The sequence below is a fragment of the Sceloporus occidentalis genome, unplaced genomic scaffold (genome assembly GCF_023333645.1).
Source record: "Sceloporus occidentalis isolate IW3139 unplaced genomic scaffold, rSceOcc1.0.p SCAF_56, whole genome shotgun sequence".
Lineage (NCBI taxonomy): Eukaryota > Metazoa > Chordata > Lepidosauria > Squamata > Phrynosomatidae > Sceloporus > Sceloporus occidentalis.
Genome location: NW_028317036.1, coordinates 5215812 through 5236748, shown reverse-complemented (window position 1 = coordinate 5236748; position 20937 = coordinate 5215812). Strand labels below are relative to the sequence as shown.

The window sequence follows — 20937 nt, the reverse complement described above, 5'->3', positions numbered from 1 at the left end:
GAGGCAGCGTGGAGTGGTATATGTGGGAGGCAGCGTGGCAAGCCTGGGCTCAAATGTGCATCAATTGGGGGGGCTGGTTGGGAAATAAAGACAAGAAATGTATTTTATCAAAGTTTTTTTTTTATTCTGCTGTTTGTATTTAACATTTGTTTATTAAATTATTTTAAATAAATGAAAAATTTACATTCATTTTTTTTATCCGATTAATCGACAAAATAATCGGCCAACTAATCGATTATGAAAATAATCGTTAGTTGCAGCCCTATTTTTATCTTTCTTTCCCACACATGTACATGCGTCCCTATATTTGTGTTGTGAACACATTGGTGCAAGATACAACAGCACACCTTCAGAGGTCTAGTGGAGTCCATGCCTTGAGGGCACTTTTCTATTTTGTATACTTTTCTTCTACATTTGAAGCACTATGTAAGTTTGTGCTGCTTATATACACAGGCGCAGCGTGTACACCTTTGTTTCACTAAATATTAGTTTTGTAACTTAAGTACTAGCTGGAGTTATAAATATTCGGAACGCTTTATTTGGATAGAATTTGACACCATACTTACAACAAATAAATATTTATTTTGCCTTTTAGACATACGTTTTGCTTAATAATAGATTTACAAATTATATGATACCGGTCATACTTCCATTCTTTTAAACACAGACTTAAGATTTTGGAAATTAAAAAGAAAAAAAAAAAAGTGTTTAGTCACACATCAGTCAACGGTGGACTAATCATTGGCCACGCTGTAAAGTGTTTGGATGCACTTTTAAAACAAACTTAAAAATGCATATTTAAAGTAGATTCTAGCTACGGTAGGTTACAAGATTAAGAGGGCTGGAGGGAATACTAAGAATTTTTTTAGAAGAAACAAAATATTTGAGGCTTGTCAGGCTAAATACACACAAAGAAATGATAAAACAGGCCACTGCAACAAGCTTTAAACTACAGAACATTCTGGTTGCCACAAATGCATAACTACATGTAAAATAAATAATTGCACTGGAATATAGGTCACTAATATTGATATTAACTAACTTGTAGCAAATACCTGCTCATGGCATCATTATTGTAATAAATTTAAAAACCTACATAGGGGAGGCATCTGCAACATATTGCCCTGCAATAGATGTTGGACCTCACAAACTCTGAAGGTCTAATCTCCATAGGCCAAACAAGAAGGGGGGCTGGATACCTCTGTGCAACTTCATAACAATCAACTAAAATATTTTAAACATCCTTCACAACTAAGTTCGTTGTATATTGTATTAAAATAGTCACATTTTTACATCATCCCTTATTATAACAATATAGAATATCTTCACTGGCCAAGATTTAGAAAATGTAAGACAAAGTGAGATAGGGCATTTGAAATGATCTTAATAAGGTGCCAGCTTCCCGCAGCAGTAATACTTCAGGTAAGCAATCGCCAACAGAAATGATTGCATGTGAATGGATAGTTCTAGAAGGGTTTGCCATGCCGTTTATGTCAACTCAGACATATTTAATTCTGGAAGAGGTTCTCGCCAATAGCAGAAAGAACTGAACTCTGGAAAGGTGAAGGCAGAACTCTGTTCTTTGTCCAGTAGAGGAAAAACATGTTCAACCAATTCACTAAGACGACTGTACCTACAAAATAGAGAACAAATAAGAACTATAAAGACTGAAAAAGTAACATCTCAATGAAGCACACAAAAAACTAAAAAGTTGTATATTTACAAGATACAGGTGACTTTTTATTCAGGTGAATTTAATGTGTAAATCAATACTTTTTGGTTACATTTTTCTTTTGTTTCCTCATTCTGCTTGGTAGTTATAATAGGTATGTTCTCTGCTAAAAGACTGTAGCCTGGGTTCCTTTATGGTATGTAACAAATTGTGCGAGTACAAGCATACGGTTCTAGTTACTAAATCCTATATATATATATACATATTAGCATGTCCCAGGTATGTGATGATTTCATAGAATCCAAGGAGAAGATTCAGCTCATTTTATTCGGACATTGATCTAATGTTAAGGGTAGCCTTTTGCATATCTTGTGCATATTTAAACCACCACACTGTATTAATTGAGTTTATTGAAGCCCAGTTACCTATTAACAAAATGGCAAAGAATGCCATTGTGACATGGTCCATAGCTCCAAGTTTATTCTTTTGTGTATAGCTGTCATGTACCACCGATCTCGTGTTTTTTTAACAAAAGAGGATTATGTCTTTGCTGGGTGTAGTAAACATGAGAGACAGAGTTGGTGGGGACTTGTGTGGGATCTGCAGAGTGCAGGGACAGAAAAACAGAATCTTACGATGTCTTGTTTCCTTTTGTTCGCTCTTGTATTAATTCTCCTTTAGGATTCACAGTAAATATCCGGCAGTCTGGTACTCCGACCTTTACATACGCAAAGACATCCTAAAACGGAACACAGTATCGTAAATTTTCCCCTTGTTAGTTGACACATTTTCTTAAGATCGATTTTTTGACATTTTCCTTAAGTTAATTTCCTAAAAACGACTCTAGTCACTTGTTATTAATATTTTTTATTAACAGTTACTTTTTAACCCCTTTAGGACTAGGGTTGTTTTACACTACATTAGTAGGGGTGTAAAATTAAATATTTCAACAGCCAATTACTCTGGATAGTTTTGTGCCGGATTCCCAGAACCATGATTACTACATGTGGGATCTTGCGTTTGCTTTTTACCCCACTAGAGGCACATATATTGCTTCTGAGCGTACTCTGAACATTCAAGCACCCACTTATGGGATAAAAATGTATCTCTAAGCCATAAGAAATCTGCCTAAATGAAAAGCACAGAACCACTACATAAACTACTAATTTCCCCTGAATATCTTAAACACACACATATGACTACACTAATATAGATGAAGACAATACATACACTTTTCATACCAAATACACTACAATACTGTAAAATCTTATGATACATTGACTTAGTAAAGTGAGAATTGTCATATTATACAAAACAAATAGCCTGCAATTTTAGTTTGAAATAACACATTTTACAGTAAAATACTCACATATATACAGCATTGATACCAGATACACACATAACCAGGAAGCCAACTTAAATATTATGATGCCAGATTCTGAAAAGTAATCAGCAGACATGAAGCAGATACTTCGACGTTTAATACTTACATTAGGTCGGTTTCCAAAAGCTGCATAAAATGGTTGTTGATATGAAGGGAACAGATTTTTTATGTCATTAAGGCACTCAATCTTGAACTTTTCAGGTTTCTTCTCTATAACTTCCCTAAAAGGGACATTACAATTATCAATTTCAAAATTAAACAAGAGGAACAAAACAGAAGACATGGCAACTGCCCTCTGACAAGAGTGTAATCGCATATCCACCTATACATAGCCACATAACATATCAACCTTGTATATAATCGTACTATCCCCTTGAGCCTCAGACTCTGCGAGGAATGACACACAAAGGGTTAACACGGTATCTAAAAGAACAACGAAACACTATCTTTAGAACTTAAATTTACTTCATGGCTCAGCCATGGATATTTTCACAGACTTAAATCCATAACTGGGGCATGTGTCGTAACTATGAAATGGATCGCAATGCTAACTGTATATTTTTTATCTTGTCTTTATTAAAAAAGAAGTACAATGAAATTGTATTAATACCTGTGGAATGCAGAGAAGAGGCTGCTGGGAGACAGCATCAATGGTCCTCTCGGTAAGATGGTACCCTTGTCATTCACCCAGTGTAGATATCCTCGGGTCATGTCTGCCATACCAATGGCACGAGCTGAGCAATACAGAAATTTATACCCATTTCTACAAGGAGAACACAAAAGGAACATTATCAAGGGGAAATTAAAATATAACACTACATAATGATCCAATACATTTTCTGCATATGAACTAATTATGTGACGTGACAAACCAAGTATACATTTAGTTATATCAGTTCAGTATAACTAAACTCCTGCTATGTACAAGAAGCTTTTATATCAGTCAAGAGCACAACTTCCCTGAATTTATATGACTGCTGGAGCGCTGCATATTACTAATTTATATATATTAGACATGTTTACATCTACAGTGGACAACAGGCGCTAAAAATATACAATAAGAAATCACTGGAGTGTGCTATAATAATAATGTTTGGTGATAATGCATTTCAGGATTAAGTTGGGATTTGTCTATGAAAAATACTGATTTTAAGGTTCCAATCGAGAAAAAATTATCATCTTGATTCCCCCATAACACTCAGTGAGCAACCCTGAGGACCGTTTGCAGAAGAGTTTAGATCAATTCCAATGCTTAATGACATCACAAAAACATGAGACATATTAGTCACGTTTGATAATAAAAAAAATAATAAATGGTTGTTTGTTTCAATCTATTGTTTTACATTTTTTGTAGCTATGTGAAGTATAGTGTTAATATATATTGTTAGTATAAGCCAAAGAAATGTCAGACAGGGGTCTAAAATCAACATATCACATGTAAGCTTTCCTCTGTTAACAGTTGTAATAGGTTATATATTATATATATATATATATATATATATATATATATATATATATATATATATATATATATATATATATATATATATATATATATATATATATATATATATATATATATATATATATGTAAAAGGGTGAAGCCGTATTAGTCCAGTAGATACGATGTCAGAGTATGCGGTGATACCTTTTTTATTGGACTAACATAATATTAAAAAGACAAGCTTTCGAGAGTTATCCTCCCTTCATCAGGTCTGAAGCAATACTAATCATCATGATTAGGGCTGCTACTAACGATTATTTTCATAATCGATTAGTTGGCCGATTATTTTTTCGATTAATCGATTAATCGGGTAAAAAAAACCAATATGCACATTTTTCGTTTATTTAAAATAAAAACGTATAATTTACAATGGCATTTCACGATTCGCCTTCTTATTTTACTGACATAATAATTAAAGCTATATTTTAACAAGAACTAAAAAAATACCAAAAAAAGCTTTACTAGTAAATATTCATGTCAACTATTTTTGCCCAGTTATGCACATCTCACCCCCAGCTTGCCTCTCTGTCCCAGAAATGCATATCAGGAGGGGTATAAGGCATATCAGGGGACAGAGTGGCATATAGGAGGTATAAGGGGATACCTCCTATATGCCACTCTGTCCCCTGATGGGGCTCTTTATATAGCAACATCCCCCATAAAGATGGTATTGAGGCCTGCATCAAATTCCTCTCCTCCAGCAATGCCACACAAAAATATGATAGTGAAACCATCGCCAAGCTCATAGAATTTATACTGACACACAACTATTTCAAGTTCTATGACACTAACTACCTACAAATGACCGGGACAGCCATGGGCACCAAAATGTCACCGCAATATGCCAACCTTTTCATGGCTGACTTGGAACAGAGATTCCTAGCCACTCACCCCCACAAACCGCATAATTATTACATCGACGACATCTTCATAATATGGACAGAAGGAGAAGAAAACCTTTTAAAATTCCACGAATCTTTCAATTCATTCCACCCATCTATAAAACTCAAAAGGAATTTCTCAAAACACAGTGTGAGCTTCCTGGACTGCGCCATAACTGTCACCTCCGGCTTTCTTCACTCTTCCGTGTATAGAAAACCCACAGACAGGTACAGCTACCTTCACAATTCAAGCTTTCATCCCAAACACACTAAACAAGGTGTCATTTACAGCCAAGCCATAAGATACCACCGTATCTGCTCTGACACTCAGGACAGAGACAAACACCTGGGCGCGCTGGCAGAGTCATTTCAGAAGAAGGGCTACAAGGAAAAAACTATATCCAAAAAAATTAAATCTGCTGTAAGAACACCACGGGAAAGGCTTCTAGAATACAAAAAAAGGATAACACAAGCAGGATCCCTCTGGTAGTTACCTACAACCCAACTCTTGAGGAAATCCGCAAAATTATTAAAGACCTACAGCCGATATTCTCAGAAGACCCCATACTGAAAAAAATATTCCCTCAGCCACCAATACTGGCATTCAAACAACCACCAAACCTGAGGAAAAGATTAGTGCGCAGCAAACTGGCCCCAGAACAGGAGCATACACAGAATGGCACTGTACCATGCAACAAATCCCGCTGCAAACTTTGCCAACATATATGTGACAGCAACACAGCCAGTCACAACAACAAAACATACAGCATCAAAGATTCTTACTCATGTACATCGGCAAACGTAGCGTACATGATACAATGCTCTGCATGTGACAAAGGGTGCTACATTGGAGAAACTGGGCTTAAGCTGCACCTTAGAATGAACCTGCACCGAAGCTCCATCAAAAACCATGAGGAAGAAAAATATTGCACCCCGGTAGGACATCATTTCACACAGAACAATCACTCCATCCAAAACCTAAAAATTAAAGTACTCAAAGGAAATTTCAGAGACTCTCAGGAAAGAAAAACATTTGAGATGAAAATGATTACACATTTTAACACCATAAAAGAGGGACTTAATGTGGATTCTGGCTTCCTTACACACTACCAGAACTTCATATGAACTTCATCTAAACATCCAATGTGTGTCTAATTGCTGTTATTATCTTTGATGTTTTACTGTGGTTATTGGTTTCCCTAAGTGTATTTGTTCTGTCCCTGGGTTATCTCTCTACCTCTCTGCATTTCTCACCTCCAGACCTATTATTTACGACACCCCACTCAACCCCCCCCCTATACCATCACTTGTTTTAAGTTGTAACCTCTATCCTGATGATTAGTATTGCTTCAGACCTGATGAAGGGAGGATAACTCTCGAAAGCTTGTCTTTTTAATATTATGTTAGTCCAATAAAAAAGGTATCACCGCATACTCTGCAATACTCTATTTTTTGACATCGTATATACACACACACACACATATATATATATATATATATATATATATACACACACATATACACACACACATACATACGTACATACATACACGCACACACACACACACTAAGTTGGGACAGGCTGTAATGGTAATCCAAAAGTATATCACAATTTAGCATGCACAATTGGCAGATACATTTTGTATTCTAAATATCCAATATGGTAAATTTATCTCATATAATCAATTAGGCAACCTTACTCTTAACATAAGTACTAAAAATGATTATAAGCATTCACTGCTATATACATACTCATGTATAGAATGATAGAGTTTTGCAATGCCTTGGTGCGTCCAGTCTTTTCCAAGCTGCGGAAGAATCTGACCTAAGGCATCCGATCTGTTAAAAGAAAATGTTTACATGTAATACAACTCTATACTAAGATAAACAGATAGAGAAAATAAAAGTAATACTTTGCTTACAAAAAAAACCCAGGGGAAATTAAGTGAAGTCAGATCTCATTTCTCCATATATTAACAGAATTAACAAATTCAGCATCACCAGAGTAAGACTAATAGAATAAATGTAAGGGTATAAAAAACAAAAAGTCAATCCCTTGTTAGGAAGAACCATACGACATCATGCATACTTAACTGGGGTTCCTATTTTATAGATGAGATGCACAACATTGGATCACTGTCCTGTGAAATCCATTTTTACACAACTTTCAAATATATGTTTTGGTTTTTTTTAAGGGCTGAACGGTGTCTATACTGCAAGTTTCAAAGGGCAAACACTGCAGGAAAGTATAAACACATATGGAAATGTTACGTACTTGGTAATTGTTCCATCAATGTCTGAAATAATGAGCTTATCATTCCAGTTCCACAGATAAATGGTGCCTTCACACCTGCATGTTCCTTGATACTGCGTAGTAATGCTAAAAACAACATCATTCGGGCCGTCTCGGAGTTTCAGTGTTTCCTGAAAGAAACACATATAGAGAATACTTGACTTACTTTGAAATGATCTGTACAATAAACACATTATTGCAATTCACTAACTGGCTACAATTCCCAGGCGAGAAGATTCAATAAAAACAGACAGATATACAAGGGATATTTTGGAAACACACAATCATGTGTGGTACTTAGAGACAGAATAGGGGAGTATACCGTCAGCTCAATTGACATCAGTACCACTCGTGCGTCTCCTAAAAGCGGGTTAGTTTTCTTAAACGTTACATTAATTTATTATCCCATACTATAGAATGAGTATCATTTTCCGACTGTTTGGGGTGTCTTGTGGCACATCAGCTATCCTACCTTGGCAAGTATCCCACACTCCAGCCATCATTTGTAGTTTAATGCATAAGATAGCTGTGTGAATGTAATGGTTTTCCTTTGGCAAATTCATCGGGAGACTACTTTAACATGCAGTCTTCTTTAATGGGGGTGTAATGGACATTAAACCGCCCTATTAACGTATATGTATAGTATGGCGCCCTGAGCGGTAAGAGTTGATCACAACCTTTCCAGTTTTCAAAAAAAAAAAACAATCAGAATGAAAGAAACTTACTTGAACCAAGCAATGTAAACACATTATTGGAACAGATAGCAAGATAAACAAATACAAAGTGCGAATTCATTGGCTCTATTTATCTCTATTTGTTGGGTGAATGAGGTTAAATGTCACAACGTAGAAGAAGCAAACTCTCTTGGAATATGCAGGGATTTACGACTGAGGGTTAGAATTTGTTGCGAGCCGGGAACACATCTTTTTCTATGGCTTAGCCTTGAGAAAATGTTTAAAACCATACAGCCTGCAATATCACAAAAGCCTTTTTAACAGAAAACTCAACTTCTGAGACAACTGAGAATTGCAGTGTCCAACCATGGTCCATGCCAAACTTTCACTTAGAGTTCATCGTGTCACACACACACAACACAAAGAGCGGTACATACTATTTGGTCAGAAGACAGTCTCAGTGTTTTGCGGTATGAAGTGACACTTCCATGACTCTGATTGTCTATAAGAAGAGATTCTGTTTTGATCTGTTTTAATTCCAATGACTCCTCATCGCTTGAAGAATTTTCATCTAGGTGTGGCCTAAAAAAAGTCAATTAAAAGTCGATTAAACAAATGGCTACAAAATACTTGCATAGTAAATGTATTATGTTAATTCGGTAAACATGAGCATTTATACATTCAATATGGTCTGGAAAAAAAATCAAAAACCTACAAAGGTTTTTACAGTTACTTCTGTACAAATCTCCGCTTACAGTGCTGTGCCAGACTAATGCTGAAGTACAATGTGGTAAATAAAGATTTAAATCACACTCAGTACTTGACTGCTTCACATAGAAATCCGACAAACTAATTTTAAAACTAAATCAGACTCTTGGTTATAGTCTGCATTATGGTGCTAACCATTTGCATATAATACATCTATGATATGTTTTTTTTATGCATAAGAGAACATGTTTTCCTTAATAGTTCACATCCCACAAGAATTATTTTTTTCTTCAAAACAAACGTAACATGCTCTCTTGGGATCTCTCATAAAGCTACACATAGTTATCCGGACTGCTCACTGTGATTAACACGTTCCCTAAAGTTGCTGCATTAATAACAAGCGAGAATGTGGATTTAGTGGTGATTGCAGAGACCTGGTACAATGATAACAATGATTGGGATGTTGTCATCCCAGAATACAATACAGAGAAAGAAGGAGGTGTTGTCCTTTATGAAAGAAATTGGGTAAAGGTTAATCTGATACAAGGTAAGAGGAGCATCTAGAGACAGTTTGTGACATAAAATGATTGCTTGCATAGATGTGATAAACAGAACCTCACCAAGCAGAGAAGTTTGATAATATGCTATATGAGTGAATAACATGTAAATGAAAGCAATAAAGGGGACTTTAATCTGTAGACAAACCAAAAAACAAGAAGTAGCTGGGTCAGGCCGGAGTAAAGAGATCCTAAGTTGTTTACAGGGATTGTGTTTTGGGCAAGTGGTAAAGAAGCCAACAAGGAAGGAGGCCAAGCTAGATTTCAGGTGTCCATTTTGGAGAGTGTTAGGATTCCATGGATCATCAATGTGGTTTCATATATAGAAAGAGGTTGCACTGTATCAAAACCAAGGACAAATGAAATGTTTAAAAGATGTTGTAAAGGCAGCAGAATATTGCACCAAACTTGTCAGTAAGACTAAAAGTACTGAAAATGGTGGTACTCCATGAAAGCAGTGGAGAAGAGGGTAGCATTTAGGAACCTGATGGGATACACTCAAAGTTATCAAAAAGAGCTTTGGATGATCACTACTGACTAGTTCTAGAAAACAGAAGACAGCAGGTGTTACATTAGTGGTTGGGAAATTATTAGAAACCATGTTCTTGACGTAAAGTGTCTGTAAGATCAGAAATAGTACTGGCTGCTTTTAATAGGTTGTTACAGACAAAAGTAAAAGGTAGGCACCATTGAATGAAGAAAATTGGATTGTGTGATGCAGACTGGATCAAGAAAAAGCAAAGTAACCATAACTGCAATAACATAGGATATATAAAATATATAACTATTTAAAGTACGGTTTTGTAGTATCCCTAATAATCCTACAGGAGTTTGTACCTCCAACTCATATGCATCTATATATACCTGATATCAGGCTCCACTTCTCCCTCTAGTCTCTGCTCGTTGGCTGATTCAGCGTCCAGTTTTTCCTCTTTGGTGTCAGGCTGTTTGGAAGAAAACCCATTATGTACACAAATAATTTATTTTAGCTATTTCAGCAGCAATAAAGATAGAGTGGTATCCTGGAAACAAATGTGATACACTTCTTAATGAAAGAGATGTTTGGTTAATAGTAACTTTAAACTAAGATAAGATCTGCAATAGGTTTATAATAAAACTGCAATTTTAAACATCATTAGAAAAGGTAACTACATAACGAAAGATAACATAAGAAAATAAGAAATGTTTACAGATGCCGGCGACTATGGACATTATACACCAAAGCAAAATCAGAGCAATTCTGGTCCACAGTATCCCATGGTTACCCAAAATACAGAACATTTCGGAATGATGAATAAGACTTCTGTTTCAGTAACTAGAAGGGGCATGCTAATGTAACGACCTACCTTTAGAGACTACTGCTAACACTGTATTTTTAAAAATGATGTTTTCTAGACATATTAGCCATTTTTATTCGTTTTTGTTATATTTTGTTATCTTAGTCCAATCTATTAAACACACTGACTGCCTATATTATTGCCTTTTGGTAAACAGCACATCGGCTCATTGTTAATCATCCGGTAGGCCATAGCATTGCTAATTTACGGAGCATCAACAATCACCTGTTTTACCATGCTGTCTCTCTTACGCCAGAACCACCACCTTCCGGATTTCTTTGGCATTTTTTCTTTCATCCATGATTCGATGGTATTCTACGAAACAATGCATCACTGTGACTTCCTCAAATAGGTCAATACAACTTACAAACAAAATAATAACCCTGTGGAGATATTACCTTGGGTAAGTTTTTCTGAAATACTTGTAAACTCAGGATCATGGGAGCTGCCAATACCCAGTTATAATACCTGTTAAAGATAATTTTAGTAAGATTAATCCACACAAACTGAAACACTGAAAAAAGTTATCATACAAAGTTCATATTCTGTACATTTAGGTAAATATATATACACACACACATAGGATCTCACCTATTATGGATCCGCACAACCAAATTAGGATTGTCAATAATTCCTGGGTTGTCAGCAAACTGTTGATAGGTGATAATGTGCTCCTTGAATTTTTCTGTAAAGGCATTTGCAATTACTAGGATAATATTACGCTCAATGTCATAATAGGTATAGAGTACATTATAATTTTTGTTAGGTCTTGTAGAATATGTCATACTGTACAATATGAAATTTATTAACAAATATTATAAACAGTAATAGCCCAGTATTGTCATGTAATTTTCCTCCTTTTTCTTTAATTGATAACATGGTATGTGGCCCTGTCACACATCACAGGAGAGTGAGAATGCTCACACCAGATGCATGTGCACATTTGTTGGTTGGACATATATGCATGGGATTTGGGACATCCATTTATGGTTATATGATGGATAAATACTCCATAGAAGAGTTGTCTATTTGCGCATAGAAACTAGTCATCATGATTAGGGGGTTTGTACACCAAACATACAAAAACACAATGTGTGGTGTACTGTGAAAAGTCCAAAGAATAAGCCTCAGCACTAATTCTCTGGCATTGCAGCTGTACAATGATTAAAAAATAACTTGTGATGTTTGGTTAAGTCAGAATTAAAGTCTAGTGGTCAAATTCCACAATGCGTGGAATGGAGCTGCTCATTCCACACACCGTAAGCATACTTATTTTAACCCATGACATAGGAAATACAGGATGCCTATAGTAGCTTTATTTAATACTTTTGATGGCATTTTTTAACTTTATTTTTCATAGTTTCTTCCAGTTCTCCCTTTGATGTCCTCTGTACTGGTCACACCGTGATCAGAGATCCCAGCAGGGTCGGAACTACTCCTCTCAAGTGTTTCTGGCAGGTGTCAGCAAATAACAGAAGGGAACGCATGATGAAGCAATTGACGATTCAAACAGTGAAGGTGCGAGCTGTCACAGGACACATAAGCCAGGCAGGCTGATCTCGGTGCCACCGAAAACCCCCAGACTACTACTTTTACATCCAAAAGGGTCACCTTGACATTGTTCTTGTGAACATAATAAGGAACATTCATATGGGGTGTTAAGAAGGTTAAAGAAAGTTAGCACATGCAGTCAAAATTAAAGCAATTTGAGCACATATACTATAAAAAGGTACATCGAAAGTCTGTTTCTGTTTTCTCTACACACCTTTGGAGATTTCTCCATTTTCACTGAGGCCTCCACAAAGAGATAGGGTTACATCTGGTAGGTCCATGGCAGAGTCAGAGAGACACTCTGTACCACTGTCGGCCGCTGCACTGCCCACAGACTGAGGGGACTGGGACCCTGACAAAGCGTCAGACTCTATCCACTGTCGGGAACCTTGATCAGATTCACTATAACATGAAGACTTGTAGTTATTTCTGGTAGGATGCTTTTTTGGTACACATTCAATTTATCTTTTTAGGACAAAACATCAGTCTAAAACTAGAAGTCAGAAGCCGAGATGAAACATAAGGAAGTTTACTTTACCGAGCGGATGGATTTAAAAATGCATCTGTCAAATCTTACATTTCAATGTTTCATTCATGCGCCATTAGCGAACAGGAAACAAACACGGTACCTTTGACATGTTTTGTGGATGAATTAAAAAAGAAGAACAATCTCTACCTTTTTGGAAAATAAAGTGCTGCTACTTCAGGCTCCAAGACGTTTAAGTCATCCAGATAAATATCGCCTGGTCCCTGATGCTGACTCCTTTTGCGGACACCTGGTTGGGTTTGAAAGACATTTAAATATTACAATGCATACAGATTTGTTTGCTGTTCTATCTAATCAGATGTATATATAATGTACCTTTTTTTCTGGATGGAGAGTCTGTCCTTGATACTGGCTTAATCTCAGATACCATATCACTATTCTCGGGGAGTAGCTGTTCCTCTGGCTCAGTTGGGGAGCTGAGATTGCTGTCAGGGGTGGAGTCTGAACGTTGGTCTCCATCTACACCAATATTGATAGAACAAGGTCGGGGCTCTGGCTTTAGCACGGTGCAGACAGAGTCCTCAACGGACGCTTCATCTGTTGCCCCAGTCAATGACTCAGAGCTGATAACCCTAAAGTGTGTATTCTCAGATGGAGTGATTGTGGCCATCTTCAGGTGATCCATCCTTTCCTTCTTGTATACCTTCAATTACATTGTAAGCGACAATCAGACTAAAGAAAAGCATGCATTAAATATTTTATTGTTATAGAAAACAATGACTAATGTTGGAAAAAAAAATGTGTAACGCTGTAAAAAGATGTACTGATCTTCAGTGGAAGTCCAAGCCAGTAATGGACAATACAAAACATATCACCGACCCACTTATCAAAGAGACAGTTCTAAAATAGTTAGCCATGTGCATTCTATACAATCATAGAGCATACAGTTCTAGACACTCACCTTAGTGGATTCTGGAAAGCCTCCCCATGTCCACTCCATATGTGGCTCCGTCCTGTGGATGCTTTCAGCTGGTTTTACTTCCAACTCTGAATCACTCTTTGGACCCATGGATTGGGAAAAGCTACTGAAGAGTGGAAAAAGTAATTTTTCTCATTTAGACTTCTAAGTAACCTTCATGAAATCATTCTCTTTGCCTGTCTGGTTAATGAAACGAATCATCGGAGGTAGACTGTTCTCATCGTCTGCAGACTACATATATTTTCAAAATCTACCTTCTGTCAGACAAGATTTGCTTAAAATGCTAAAATGTTTTTGTATTATATTTAATTACATACACAAATCTTTAGTTAGTTGAGAACAATGTATTCAAAATCTAAAACTAAATAAACCAATTTACTTAATATCAGTGCTTCATCAAGATGTAATAATGTTAAGGAAATTTAAGACAATAGGTATATTAATAGTCAATGCCTGAAATTTATAATTGTATTCTAAAAATACATTTGTTTTAAAATTCATGATTTAATATCGATACTTAATTTGATATTGCTAATTTAATTGGGTTTCTCATTCGCACACGTGCTGTATCATGACAGTCGTGCTGGTTTTGCATTTTCCTGTGCTTAATATTTGGCAACCTCTGCCTCTGGCATCTTACCTAGATGCTAGGAAATGTTCGCACATTGACTTCATGGCCAAAATAAAAATTAAGTTTATGTTTTTCAGCCACACCTATTGCTAACAGGTGTATAAAATCAAGCACATAAACAGCTATCGCCATAGACATACATTGACAGTAGAATGGGTCGTACTGAAGTGCTCAGTGACTTTAACCCCTTCAATCCCAGGGGTTTTTGGTACCTCAAAGCACGGAGCAATTTTGCCATTTTTGCGGTATGTCGGTTTAGCGATTATTCTCCTTTCCTGTGAATAGTGTACCCATATAAACTATATATTGTTTTTTCAAGGACAGATAGAGCTTTCTTTTAATACCATAGTTGGATGATTAGCTGAAAATTTAGAATGAGAAATTTAGTAAATTTAGAAAAAAAAAAACCTCACAAAATTAGGTAAAGTGATGGAAAATTCCCTCCAAGTTTATCAATTCAGGTGTCCTGATTTCAGAAATACCTAATTTATACAGATTTTCCAGACTTTCCCAGCACCAGGGAGCATACTATAAGGTGTACAATTTTGTATAATTGTTATGCCTATGGCTTAACGGGTTTGGGGGTTGTGAACGGGGGCAGGAGGGTTATACTAGCTAGATGTTATGCTAGGGCAATGGGAAGTAAGGTTTTTTAATATATATTTTTTTTAAATTTATTTTATTTTAATTGTTTACATTTATATATATATAATATATATATATATATATATATATATATATATATATATATATATATATATATCATTACATAAGTTATGGTGGGTAAAAGGTGATGGAAACCCTTCCACTTAAATTTAAGGGGTAGTAGAAGTATTATTAAACACTCATCTACAGACACCAGATATATTTTATTTATTTATTTATTTATATATATATATATATATATATATTAGTTGTTGTTTTTTTTTTTTTTTACACAGAAATGGTTAGAGGTCCTCCTCGGGACCTCCTGAACATGCCAGTGATGTCACAATGACATCACAGCTCACATTTTTTTTAGTATTATTTATATTATTATTTTAATGATTTTTTAAAATATTTTTTAAATGAATTAACATTTTTTTCCCCCAGCTTTTCTGTTTCAGGACGGGAGGGGGAGTGAGAGACATGGTTTCTCACTCCCCTCCCCGCGATCCCCCTGCACCGATCACACTGTGATCTCTATGTAGGTCCTCACAGACCTGCATAGAGATCGCAGCGTCTCTGTGCCTCATTGGAGGGCAGGATATCCCCAGCAGTGACGCAACCCGGAAGGGAATGCCTGATCGCGCGTTTGAAACTGCGCGATCGGGCAGTTTGCAAGTCATGCCGGAAGCTGTTACAGGAGATCGGACAGCAGAAAGACGGCTTCTGCTGTCAGTGGGGAGTCCAGGCTGTCAAACAGCCTGATCTCCCGTGCAGCGGCAGGGATGTGTCCCTGACGCTGCACGAAGGGCTGGACGTACCGGGACGTCCATAGGGGTTTCTTAATAGGCGTTTTTTGGACGTCCCGGTACATCTATAGGGGATTGAAGGGGTTAAACAGTGGAAGTGCCTTAGAGTAACAACAGCTGAATGTGGATGTGCATTGCACACCTGAAACATCAACAAAACTATTGGGGAGTTCATGAAATGGACTTCAAAGACAGTTTAGACAACTGTATTCTTCCATTGTGGCACCAGTTTGGGGAAGGCCCCTTGCTGCTCCAGCATGAATGAGCCCCTTTGCACAAAGGAAGGTCCATAAACACATGGCTTGATGAGTCTGGTGTAGCCTGCGCACAACCCTGACCTTAACCCCACTAAACATCTTTGGCATTAACCTGAATTCCGACGGCGAGCCAGGCCTTCTCGTCCAACATGAGTGCCTGATCTCACAAATGCTCTTTTGGCTCAATGCGTACAAATTCCTACAGAAACACTCCAACATCTTGTGGAAAGCCTTCCCAGACAAAGAAGTGAGGGCATATTCGTTTTCATTCTCATAGTTTTGTAATGGATGTCGAACAAGCTTATATATATATATATATATATATATATATATATATATATATATATATATATATATATATATATAGGTGTGATGGTCAGGTGTCTACATACTTTTGGTCACAATGTAAGTTGTGTGGAAAAGAAATGTATCTATGGTAGTCAAACAGTCATAAATAATTTAAGGTAACAGCCCCCCCCCCCTTACCTCTCGAGAGGAGACCATTCGCCATCAGACAGAGCATAGTGACCTGATGTGTGACAGATAAAGGACTCTCTGTAATCGTCATCTTTTGATGTCATGTTTGATAAGAACCTTTAGAAAAATAGAGGGCAGTAGCATTACAAATAGCATGTTCTGATTACAAATAACTGGTTAGTTATATTACAACTGCAGTCTTAATTCATCTAATTAACTTAGGCCACCCTACAGTACAGTTTGGAAGTAAGATTTGACCCCTGCAATCTCTACATATTCCAGCACCGGCCATGAAGCTTTCCAATCTCTTAAAGATAGCTATTGTCACCTGGTCCATTATGGGATGCCGAGTAAGTAGGAGAAAATTGGAATGGGTAGTGATTTCCAGAGAACATAGAAGAAACGTAAGCCATGGGAGGAATGATGAGAACAGTTAGAGTATTTGGCTATAAGAGCATAAATATAGATAGTATTGTCTGTTAAGGGCACTTTAGGCCAGGGATCGGAGTTTGAATTTAATTCTGTAGTGTACAGGGAGCTAATGAAGTGACTGACACAGTGGGCAGCATTTGAAGAGTGATGGTATATATATATATATATATATATATATATATATATATTATATATATATATATATATATATATATATATATATATATATATATATATATATTGTGGCAGTGAAGAGACACGAAGGGAAATGCAAGAAACTGAATTGAAGCAGAGGAGAGAGGTAATCAGGGGGAAGTAGAGGGACAGGGAAAGAGGCTGGTGCAGTAAGATTCTTAACATACAAAACACTTGTCAATGTGGGAATCCAAATGCTGGGTGGGATAAGATTCCAGGATTTCTGAAGCCATGGCTCATGGCTTTAACCCACTAAGCAAGAGAAGGTAGCTGTTTTAGATAGTTTAATTAAACTACATTTTCAATTATGACTTGTTTTTCTCCTTTTGCATGTTCCATCATCATATTTGTGCAAAATACCTCGGTATAAAAGTACTCCATTATAGACATGATCAGTTGAATGTTTTACAGACATGGGAATATCCATTACACTTACAAACTTGTTTTTACTTGTTTATGCTTTGCCTCTTATAATGGCAACATGGGAAATGTGAAAATATTTAAGGATGTCAACCTCATGTGGTTATATGAAGCAATTACTTCAACTGAAATTCATAGCAGAATTGGTACTTACTCTATTGTACACCACCAGATATACTGTATACACCCATGATACAAAGTTTGGGAAACAGTAGCTATAATTAAGGCCAGTTCTAAACTGTAAATACACGTTAGTGTACACTGGTTTTATGGTACACTCTCATATTTGGATTTGGTAAAAGCATACATGGAAAATGTTATTTTCCAAAATAAAATGAAACATGTACACCTATTGGATTTACCATTTAATAATTGCTCCGCCATTACATTCTGCACCAGGATATACTTAAGTCAGCAATTAAAATCAGTGTATAACCAATTAAAAATTATTAATTTGCATGATTTAAGAAAAAGACTTGATAGAGGCTTTCTTCACCCCTGCCATATAACATTGTGTTTTATTAAGAATAACTGAAAAATCATTATTGCTAAAAGACTTGCTTCCTATAAAACCAAACACTGTGGATTCTCCATGATATAAGCAGGAAAGGGTGGCATGGGCATTCTTTACAGTATCTGTAGAGTGGTAGTGGGAGAAGGAGTAGATAAGTGGACATCAGAAGTTGTAAAGGCTAATACAGTTAGGTAATTTAAACATAACTGACTATACATCAGGAATATTGGGCAGATCAGATCTACTGAATGCCTCTTATAGGCAGTCAGATTCTGCGTTAATCAAATGAGTACAATTCTAGACGGTAACCTCGTTTGAGGAAGGCGTTCTTCAACCTTTGTTGCTGAAGAACACGCCTGCAAGAACAATCTTTGTAATTTATAGGTCATATCATTCACATCTAAATTTAAAGGTGGTTCTCTCCAGTTTCATTATACTTTTTCCTATGATGACCATAGACATGAGGATTAACATTTTGTTTATTTTGATGATACAGTTCCATACCTTGGAGGCTGCACTGGACTATCTTCATCAGAACTCATTTCAATATCAAACACCTCCTCCATTCCTAGAGGAGGAGGAGGAAGGTCTTCCTTTTTCTCATGTTTAATCTTCCTTCGTCTCCGCTTTTTCTTTTTCACAGACCCTGGGGTTGCATTTTCTGCCTCCATAGCATGAGATGTTAAAGAATTATTTTCTCCTTTCCCTGAGTTTGATAAATGAGCACCAGCATTCTTGAAGAACTGATCTGTGGGTATAGGTGAGGTAGCCAAGTGTGCAGGGACTTGTTCCTGGAAAGAGAACAAAAAATGTATTTATATAAGGAAAACGGTAGTAAAACATGTTACTTTGCAGTATTACTGTCCGGGTTCTGGTCATTTTATTCACTCTTATAAAAAGAAATGCTTGAACCGAGGTTGTAGGAGGAGTAAATAACCAAATTAGCAAAAGCACAAGTGTGGAGTACTATAACAAAATATGCATTTACCACATTAGCAAACCAGGTCCCTCACCAAAAAACCAAGCCCTTTTTTATAGGGGACCCGGTTCTACCATGGCAATTTTAGTGAATCAAAAATAAAGTGCTGTTTAATGGAGGTAAATACTCGAATAAAAAAAAATGCACGTGCAACGTGAACAGTACAAATTGCATGAAAACTATACAAAATATATTGTTTTATAAAAAGTAACAACAGAATTGGACGGAAAACTTCAATAACAATATGAAATATTAGCAAATATATATAATTGCTAACAGCCAGTACATGTTTTTTGTTTTAAAAGGTGGGGGGGGGGGTCATTTTCGGTTTTGGCCAAGTGAATGCTGAATTTTCGGTTTCGGTCCAGAATTTTCATTTCGGTGCATGCCTAGTATATACTAAGCCAGACACTGGCCTACACCACATCTATGTTTGGCTTAGTATATAGTGATAGGGGTTACGCTGCACCACCATTAATGTTTGCCTCAGTATATAGCGATAGGTGTTATGTTGTACCACTGTCAATGTCTGCGTCAGTATATTATGATAGAAACTATGCAGTGTGTGTGGGGGTGCCACATACAGGATCTGACCCAGACGCCAAATACTCTAGCTACGCCCCTGCATGTGACATATATAAGCATCCTAAAAATGTGACAAAGGTAGTCACTTTATTAATAGGGGAAAGAGTTAAAGAACAATGTGGTGTTGCTCCAGAGACATTGAAATATAGCTTTATGTTACATACATTTTCTTCATCTGTTTCCTGTACAAAAAAAGCTTCTCCATTGTCACCAAGTTTCATATGCAGATCAACGGGCTCTCCATTGATTTCAATATCGATCTGTAACACAAAAGAGATAGGTGGACCGGTCTTCACTAGAGTGGTGTGAGTCATACCATCTTTTATCTCTAGGTATCACAATCTTCCATATAAAGAAAAGGCAATAAGAAAGTGATTTTTACCATTACTGATGTAACAACTACAGTCAACAAGCGCAAAGCCTCTACTCTATAACTTCATTCACATTACGCTAATATCAATTCCCAATAATTGACCTGCGTCACTTGAACAGCAGGCATTCATTTTATCCAAGGGTAAAAAACATAATGGATATATATACCACTTTTTCTTTGGAACGCAGAACTCCGAGCTTCCCAAATCGAACGTGGAAAGGAGAGCACAGGTACGTGCCATCCTTCTGACGTACAATTACTACATCAATGCAGCCCGACAGGGTAGCCTGGTTGATTCCTTTGTACAGCTCCCTTACAGTAACCAGGAGTTGCCCGACGTAGTTCATAGTCTGATACTAGAAGATAAAAAAATAAAAATTGGATTTTTAATATATACACCCGTTCCACTAACATCATTAAAACATACATTTACTGTTACACAGCAGCACATAACAGTGACACATGATCTGCAACAACACAGGAGGAAAAAAATGTCTACATTTTTATACAGTCTATATGCGGGGCTATTCATTCATAGCTGGCGCCTACCCGTCTAAAAGGGACACACTAGCCATCACATGCACTTTAATGCA

General features: G+C 36.6%; 1 protein-coding gene across 2 annotated transcripts; it reads right to left on the bottom strand.

The window, feature by feature from the left end:
- Positions 1-1488: 1488 nt before the first annotated feature.
- On the bottom strand, positions 1489-20703 carry LOC149287858 (phosphatidate phosphatase LPIN2-like). Of its 2 annotated transcripts, none has more exons than XM_089492387.1 (19): positions 20512-20703; positions 20136-20231; positions 18912-19198; positions 16856-16963; positions 14010-14133; positions 13424-13751; positions 13238-13337; positions 12776-12963; positions 11602-11695; positions 11409-11478; positions 11230-11325; positions 10538-10617; positions 8846-8990; positions 7717-7865; positions 7194-7280; positions 3667-3819; positions 3163-3277; positions 2308-2411; positions 1489-1633 (listed from the first exon to the last, which is right to left on the bottom strand). In XM_089492387.1, the coding sequence occupies exons 1-19, from the start codon at positions 20689-20691 to the stop codon at positions 1489-1491; spliced, it is 2649 nt and encodes an 882-aa protein (XP_089348513.1). In that variant the 5' UTR covers positions 20692-20703. The 2 variants fall into 2 exon arrangements, with proteins under 2 accessions (XP_089348513.1, XP_089348512.1); XM_089492386.1 differs by having other exon boundaries at positions 11236-11325; positions 20512-20691.
- Positions 20704-20937: the final 234 nt, after the last annotated feature.

Coding starts and splice junctions, on each gene's coding strand:
- LOC149287858 (XM_089492387.1), bottom strand. CDS start 20,691: ATGAACTACGTCGGGCAACTCCTGGTTACTGTAAGGGAGCTGTACAAA. Junction 16,964..18,911: donor AGTCCAGTGCAGCCTCCAAG/GTATGGAACTGT, acceptor ATTTTTCTAAAG/GTTCTTATCAAACATGACAT. Junction 13,752..14,009: donor GCTTTCCAGAATCCACTAAG/GTGAGTGTCTAG, acceptor ATGTAATTGAAG/GTATACAAGAAGGAAAGGAT.